The sequence below is a fragment of the Poecilia reticulata genome, chromosome 18, assembly GCF_904066995.2.
Source record: "Poecilia reticulata chromosome 18, P_reticulata-male-v2, whole genome shotgun sequence".
Taxonomy (NCBI): domain Eukaryota; kingdom Metazoa; phylum Chordata; class Actinopteri; order Cyprinodontiformes; family Poeciliidae; genus Poecilia; species Poecilia reticulata.
The window spans coordinates 13,781,010-13,789,120 of record NC_088847.1 but is presented as its reverse complement, the minus strand read 5'-3'; the positions used below and the strand labels follow the sequence as shown (position 1 = coordinate 13,789,120).

Below are 8,111 nucleotides of genomic sequence, written 5' to 3'. Positions count from 1 at the left end.
TATTATTATTATTATTATTATTATTATTATTATCTTTTCTTTTGAACTCTTCTGTGAGTTAAGTTTCATTGTAAAAAAAAAAAAGAAAGAAAAAGGAAACAATGAACTAAATTAATAATAAAAAGCCTTGTTGTCTCCAGTACACTGTCTCAAGCCATTCCTGTAGATGGACACGTTTGTGTTTTTTGGCCCATTTCTTATGCCATAGTTTGCCATCATGGTTATCAAACAGACCAAAAGCATGCAAAATTGACGTATTGTGGTGACTGGACTGGAATCTGGTGGTAATATACAACTATTTACTGTATGTTTTAGTTCAAATGAATGTGCCTCCGCTTTGATATTTAAATAACTATAGTAAGACGTGGATCTGCCAGATTTCAACTGCTAAGGTGCCTTGTTATGGCATAAGAAATTCAAACGGTAAACGAGAGTTTTCTTCATACGGTTTGGAGATAGAGTTCATGGCTTTTACCGCTATGAAGCTGTTCATAGATGTAGGAGTGTGGCTAAACTGTTTCAATATCGTGTACATGTCTAGGGTAATACTGTGCCATATAGAGCCCACAGAATATGTTAATGTTATTTTTAAAAGATGTTTTAATGTTGCCTGACGACTTTGTCTTTAGATTTGATACAAAGGCTTGTAGCCACAGCTCTCCCAAAGTCTGTAGTCTCCTTTTTCTGACATTCTTCTTGTCCTTCCTCCCTCCTCCCCTTGTTTTCTGTCTCCTTTTCCTTTCTCTTTGCTGCAATCAAACAAAATAAAGTATTAACCTGATGACCCAATAAAAAGAGCTCGTCTGGACTTGTTTTTTGTTTTTTTTTAACGGCTCACGCAAGATTTTCTGCCATTAAATGCTAGTTTACAACTTTGTCGTTTGACCTCGGCGTTTTCTAATGATTAATTTGGATATTATTTATTAAGGGGTGATCACTGCAAGTATTATCAGTCCTGGTAAGATGTGTAAAAAAAAAAACAACTGGGAAATAAATAAAAAATTTTATTGTACTGGTATAATCTATAAAAACATTTTTAAAAAAAGTCCTAATATTATTTTTAGGTACACCTATTCACCTCTATATTAAGATTTTTTTTTTCTTTTTCATGGCACCTCTTAACATTTTGTTGCATTTCTTTCTAGTTTCTTTTTCTAAGTTAGCCAGAGTATTTAGGAACTTTCTGTTTCCCAGGAGTTTAAATAAAACATGTCATAGAAGTCTGTTTTTCTTAGCCGCTCTTCAAAATGGGAAAGATGGAAGAACATGCCAGTAGTTTTTATTGATTAGAAATGTTTTGTACATCTATTTGGGTCTCTTTTGCTTCTAGGCTAAATGTTAATAAGTTCATGTATTTTTGGTGTCTGGAAAATAAGTCGTTTCAAAAACCTTTGGCCCCGCCCCTCTTCTAGCAACCCAAGAAAAGCTCCGCCCACTTCAATATCAGAAGCATTCATTATGAAAGAGAAACCTTCAAATCTGATTAACAGCAGCAAATCTTTCGATTTGAGATGTTCCTCAAAGAAATTTGTATTCATTTTTGTGAGACTGCGCTTTCATTTTACCCGTTTGATCGTGCTGAGGTGCTGACATGTTCACTGACACCTTTATTTACATTTTAGAGATAATGTAAGGATTTTGAATCAAATCCTGATGTTTGCAGGTAGTTTATGGTGTTTTGATATTTGCACAAATTGTTTTGAGAAATGCTCTCACTGCTTTGCAAACATGGAGGACGATTTGGGAAATTCACCAAAGCGACGGTAGAACTGTAAAGGAATTGTAAAGTATAAACACTGAGTTTGTTGTACTCAATGACCTCTCTAAATATGGTAATGTTTAACTTAGCATGACTTTCAAATGGCTGTGCAGTGCTTTCATGGGAATTTTTAGGTGAACTCACCAATATCTGATTTTTTTTGTGTTGGAAAACTGAGTGAACTTTCACAATGAAAACATGACAAAGCCATCCGGCAGCCTCATTCGTAGGCATGGCGACAGGGCTTTTTTATTTTGATGATGAAGACGCTTTCATTGACATAAGCACTTGCTTTAAAGGAATCAGTTATCAGTTTTGAGCAAGCAGCTTGCTTTTGCAGGTTATCGCCCAGCTTTTACAGTTTACAGCGGCTGCTTTGAGAAATGCTGTCAATGCAGATGCTGGTGGTGATGCACCGAAATGACAGAGGAAAACGAATATGTTCGATTTCTGGTGCATTTCAGGTCTTATTTTTATAAAAGCTGCACAGCGGCGTGACAATCAATAAAGGTATCGTTTACACCAACGCCGTCACCTTCCGTCACTTTTATCGACGTCGGATCGGTCAAATGGTGTTACGCTATTAAAAACAACCAAGAGGAGGAAGAATTTTGTGTTCAGCTTTGATTTGACATTTTCAGATCAGCTCCTAATCCTCAGCAGCTGAGTAGCAGATTGAGGCTGTTTGTATGTCAGTTGCTCTTTTCCCAGTACTTTCCAGTTATCACAGGCTTCCTGGAAGGAGATGGTATCGAGGGGAATCCAGCAAGCAGAAAGGAGACAGCAGAGCGTTGTGGCTTCAAGTCTTGCATGCACACAGACGAATCAGGAGCCAGAGGTGGGTGCATCAGGTTCCTGCGGCATGGGTAAACACACCAGTGGTCGCACTGAGGTCGCTGACCCCGGTTGGTAGTTGGAGGCTCGTTTCAGTTCCTTTAATCTCCCTGATTTCAACATTTTGTTGTTTTTTTCATATATAATACACATCTAAATAAGGGTTTTTCTCCGTTTTATTAGGAATACCAACATAACATAACTTTTATTTGAACAGTTTTGATTTTCTTTTTTTTTTATATACTGTGAGCTGCATTACTCCCACCTACCAACCTTTAAACTACCACACTAGTCACGGCCGAAGCTCTTCCTCCAGAGGATCGATCGCCTGCACTGACCGCTCTCCGTTTGCCCTCTGGACCCCGTGACAGTGTGCCAACACTCACCTACGCTCCACTCACACACACACACACACGCACACACACTGTGGCAATCTCCCTGCTATTTATCCCACGAGAAAGCTCAGAGTGCCAAGACCACCCTGGGGCTTTAGAGAGTGCGTTCTGGGAGGACTGGGAGGCAGAAGGATGGCCGTGTTTTGGAAAGCAGTGGCAGCTGGATTGCTCTTAGCTGTCTGCCTCATGGGATGGACAGTTGATGGGCAGGGGAACGGTAAAGTATGTAATGCTGTCGTTTGAGGATTATGTGTGTCCAAGGCTTGGTGTGAGAATGATGTCTTTAAATCTGTTTGCAAGTGTGTGCTAGTTTTACTCTCCGCTGAGTTACGTAAAAGCTCGTAGATTTAAATTGAAAGTTAAAATTAAAGTTTGATGGTCAAAGCATAAATTATGATATATAAAAAAACCTGGTGCAGATGGGCCTGAAATACTTTAATTTACTCATCGTGGGCCAGCTAAAGTGAGTGAGACATTTGTTTAGACTTAGGACTTTGGTCAAAGGTGCACTCAAAAAAGGCAACTTGTTCAATTTACATCAAAAAATGAGAGGGGAAAAAAATTATCAAGATATTTTGTGACATTCTTTTTGGTGGTAGATTTTTGACTAGCTTATGTGTGCATGTTTGTACTTGACTTTAAAACCCCTTAACAGTCATGAGGTCAGGGGTGACCTCATGGACCCATTGACTTGAAGACAAGTCAATAGGTCCATGAGGTCCATTAAGGGACTTCGCTTTTTTCTTGTTTTTTGTTACTAAACCTAGGCCAAATAATATTAGCTGAAATACAGAGAGATGGGTAAATGTACACAGATAAAAAGACTATTAAATTTGAAAGTAGCATAATAATAGTCATCAGTTTGGAAAAGTAGCTATTATGTCTTCCAAACACAATTCCCTTTTTCCAAAAGAGGCTAACACATTTTTATTCTTAACAATATTTTTACTTGCCAACACCAAGAATAAATCATTTAGTAAATCCAATCTCCAAATATTTTTATGCAAATATTTCTATTTGAAGTAATTCATCAAATTATTATTTTGGTTGCTGTCGTCTTCGTTGTCTTTCCTTTTGTTGAGTTCCACTATTTCAGCTTCACCTGTGTGTATAAATGGCATCAACATTGATTCAGTACCGTATTACGGGGCATTATTACCAATTTGCCCTTACGTCTTTTGTTACGGCATAATTATGTTTTGGGTTTGATCGACAGGCTTTTAACCTCTAATCGATCAACATATCTGATTGGAAAGCACAATGAACATTCACGGTGCAGAAACAGAGCGAATGCATTAGTGTTAATTGAGCCGAGAGCCTTATCGTCACGATTGCCTGTGCCCTCCAGAAAAAGGTATCTGGGGATTCAATCATCTACCTCGGCCAGGAGAGAAACCCCTGGAGGCCGCTGATCCGCACCACAGCCAACCTCACCGAGATCCGCAGGTGAGCAGGACTTTGTCACGGCATTACGAGGAGATTTTAAAACGCTTCCCTCTTAAACGCAACTATGACGTTTGAATTAGGCAGCCATGTTTCTCCTTTGTCCGCATCGCGCAGCATCAAGTCCACCTTTCAGTTCCGGACCTTCGACCCCGAGGGAGTGATTTTCTACGGAGACACCAAAAATGGAGAGGACTGGTTTGTTTTGTCCCTGAAAGAAGGGTTCCCCCTCATGCAGATCAGCAAAGAAGACGTGCAAGTCAGCGTGACAGGGGGTCCGAAGCTCAACGACGGGAAGTGGCACACGGTGAGTTTCCGGTAAGATATTCGTTTTTGGGATCAGTTCATGACTTTCTATTCCTTCGAAGTTGGATGTGAGCAACCGGGGAAAGTTTGTCATTCTGGAGGTGGACGGCCTGCCTGGACTGGTGGTGGGAATGCACTCCAGACAGACAAAGGAGGTCATTTCCGGGCAACTTCGACTGGCCCTTGGTGGGATCCTGACCAGCAAGGACAAGTTGATCGTTGAGGTAGTTTATATTTACTGCCCTGGAACTGTCAAGAAAACTTATTTCACCTGGTTATGGGTTTTTTTTATTATTTATTTATTTATTTTATTTTTTTTTACTGGATTTACTAGTTGGACTTATTTAAGATTTAAGCCTAAACAGTAGGGTCCTCACAAACAGTCATAAAAAGATTCCTGCACATATCTTAATATTTTTTTGACTGCTATTAAACAGTGCTCTCCAAATGTTTTGGAGTTTGAAGATGAGTCTCTATCTTTTCTTACAAATACATTCTGCAAAACTGTAGCCTGAATTTGTATTCAACCCCCTTTGGGTCAATATTTTGTTGAGTTGGCTTTTGTTACAATTACATCCACCTGTCCTTTGGGTCATGTTTCTTCCAACTTTAAACATGTAGAGACTGAAGTTTTTGTTAATTCCCTTTTGCAAGATACCTGTCAGAACTGTCAGCATCAGTTCTGAAGTAATGTAACAGATTTTCAATTTAATGTAAGTCTGGACTTTGGCTATTCCAACACATTAGTAAGAGTTGTGGAAACCATCAAAATGACTCTACAGGTACAATGCAATATTGCAGAAATGGTCAATATTTTCCACACTCATCTGAGGAATTAAAACTCATATAATACGTAGATTCATTACACTCAGAGTGAAAAATGTCAAGCTTTTATTTCCTGTAATTTTGATGATATTACTTGCTTAAAAATACTTCAAACAAAACAACATTTTGTGTATAGAAATTTGGTTTATAACATAAGATCAATATAAAAACGATATTTTGCACAGAAGCATCTCCTCCGTCCTGGTAGATTTGCATTTGTGTCAGACTATTTCACTTGTTGGATCATAGATTAAACAGTGAGCTGTTCGAGCCTTGGGATGTTTTTTTGTTGTTTTTTTTTAAACCAAAGTGTATTTAAGGTTCCCCAGAACTTTCTCTCTGACCTGTCCGCTCTTTGATCTCCATGATTTTGCTCTGTTTGCTCAGCAATGTTCTGTGAAAAACCTCTGAGGTTTTCACAGAACATTCAGGATTTATGCCAAGATTAAATTACACGCCGATGGAGAGTCTACTTACTACTAGATGACTTCTGAAGTGTTTTGCATTTCATTTTCTTTAAGGGCTGTAGAATAAAGGGGATGAAATATAAACGCAGACTTTTCAGAGTAAGCTAAAAATGAAAACCATGTTTTTTGTTTGTTTTTGTTGGGGTTTTTTTTACCCCTGAAGTTTTTACTGAAGTTTGTCGTACCGTGACAAAGGCGCCGCGTTCCTCTGAAGGCCCTGTTGACTGTTTATTTACAGTTTGAGCCACAGATGGACGGCTGCGTGCGCGAAGGCCACTGGTTAAACCTCAGCATGCCCTGGGAGGCGGACGCCGACGAGCTCTGGCTCTGCCACCAGAACATCCAACCTGGCAGCTTTTTCGCTGGCGAAGGATTCGCCGTTTTCAACACCTCAGGTGGTGACGCCGCACTGAATTATATAAGATGCAGATGAGCTCAAGCACCCACTCGTGTGCTGACATGCTCAGCTTAGTCTGGGGTATTTGCGCTCAACACCAGATGTTAGGTGGAAATATGTGCTGACAACTCCGAGAGCGTTTCAGTGATGATTGTGTTTGAAGTGTGATTTATCCCCCCCCCCCGCTTGTTTGTAGTTTTCCAAACGATGAAAGATCTTGGCTTCAGAGTTGAATTTTGGGGGGACTTCACTAAGATGGAGGGCACCATTCTGAGCATGATGTCCTCACAAGGAGAGCTGCTGGCAGTCGTGGAAGCCAATAATAGCACGAATGTGCGTGAATATGTTTCTCAGTGATTTCTGAATATATCTGTATTGTAAAAAAGGAAGAAAAAAAATGGATTTCTGTGTCTCTGTTTCTGGGTTGCAGGAGATTCATCTCACTATCAGGAAGCAAAAACACATTCTGACAAACGCTATGAAGCAGCTGAGGATTACTTTTTTTGAGAAAGCGGTGCAAGTGGTTACATTTTTAGATGAAGCGAATACAGAGGTAGTTTCTTATGATCCGCTGAGTGCCCCCGAATATCTGACGGAGCTGAGAGAGGGGCGTCTCGCCATTGGAGGTCTTCTAGGTGTGTGCTTTTCTTTCTTTGCATCCTGTTTCACTCTTCATAAAGAGAGAACGGAGTAAGACAAACTGCGAGTTGGTGATGTTGAAGCCAGGAAAGGAGGGGAGAAAAAAAACAATTAACAGAAGTCAACTGTAATGCGTTCTTTCCATTTTTCACTCCTCAGGTGGCGTTAAAGATATGGTTGGCTCCAATTTCCTGAGAGGCTGCCTGGAGAAGATCAAAATCCAACTGAAGGATTTAGATCTGGATTCAGCTGTCAAAGACATGTCAGCTTCTTCACACAGCTGCCCGGTGTAGGAAGCTTGCAAGGGGCTGGAGGAGGACAGGATGCTGGCTGTTAAGGACTTCATGTGTCTGTAGTTCATAAAAATAAGATGACTGATAATTATTTCCAGAATAGTGTGATTAATTAAACAAAAACAATATGTCTAAGTATAAATCAAAATAACAGACAAAAAGTCTGTATGTAAAATATATATTTTTTAGCAACCTAAGATACAAACTTAACTCAGAGAAACAATATGCGGCTGCAAAATTGACTAAAATTGAACAACCCAAAAAAAAAGAGCAAATAAAAAAACCAAAACACTTAAATATAAAGTACATCATAGCTTGATGTGAGCAATAATGCAAACATTTAAGAGATCGTCAGTAAAATCGATCTAATGGGGCATGATTTGGAAAAATACATAAAAGAACAAAAAATGTTCAAGGGTATCAAAAAGTGGTTCCTAGATAAATTTACTTGCAGAAAATACTTTGCAGATGCGAGACAAATTCACAAATTATCTGTGCATGACTTGTGGCTGTTTTGTGTCTCATCCGGTCTCAGGAGCCGGTTGTTTTATAACCCCTCTACGACATTTTTCAGTATTTTTCCACTACACAACATTCACAGCGCTGAGGTTTTATCATGCGTAACTCAGTTCTCTCACCAATTAACCTTAATATGTATCTATATAACTATCATTTAAATCTTTAATAAATAAATTTTAAAAAATGGATGTGTGTGTTTTCTTTCTCTTTTTAGAAAAAAATCTGTGATTGATT

General features: G+C 39.1%; 1 protein-coding gene across 2 annotated transcripts; it reads left to right on the top strand.

The window, feature by feature from the left end:
- The first annotated feature begins 941 nt into the window (after positions 1-941).
- Positions 942-8,063, top strand: shbg (sex hormone-binding globulin). Of its 2 annotated transcripts, none has more exons than XM_081599346.1 (8): positions 942-2,597; positions 4,337-4,434; positions 4,549-4,738; positions 4,800-4,961; positions 6,268-6,424; positions 6,623-6,759; positions 6,857-7,061; positions 7,225-8,063. In XM_081599346.1, the coding sequence occupies exons 1-8, from the start codon at positions 2,505-2,507 to the stop codon at positions 7,356-7,358; spliced, it is 1,176 nt and encodes a 391-aa protein (XP_081455472.1). In that variant the 5' UTR covers positions 942-2,504; the 3' UTR covers positions 7,359-8,063. The 2 variants fall into 2 exon arrangements, with proteins under 2 accessions (XP_081455472.1, XP_008433644.1); XM_008435422.3 differs by having other exon boundaries at positions 942-3,210.
- Positions 8,064-8,111: the final 48 nt, after the last annotated feature.

Excerpts from the sequence above, each read along its gene's own strand:
- shbg (XM_081599346.1), top strand. The coding sequence starts at position 2,505 with ATGGTATCGAGGGGAATCCAGCAAGCAGAAAGGAGACAGCAGAGCGTT. Across the intron at positions 4,962-6,267 it reads AGGACAAGTTGATCGTTGAG|TTTGAGCCACAGATGGACGG; the intron begins GTAGTTTATATT and ends GTTTATTTACAG. Across the intron at positions 6,425-6,622 it reads CGCCGTTTTCAACACCTCAG|TTTTCCAAACGATGAAAGAT; the intron begins GTGGTGACGCCG and ends GCTTGTTTGTAG.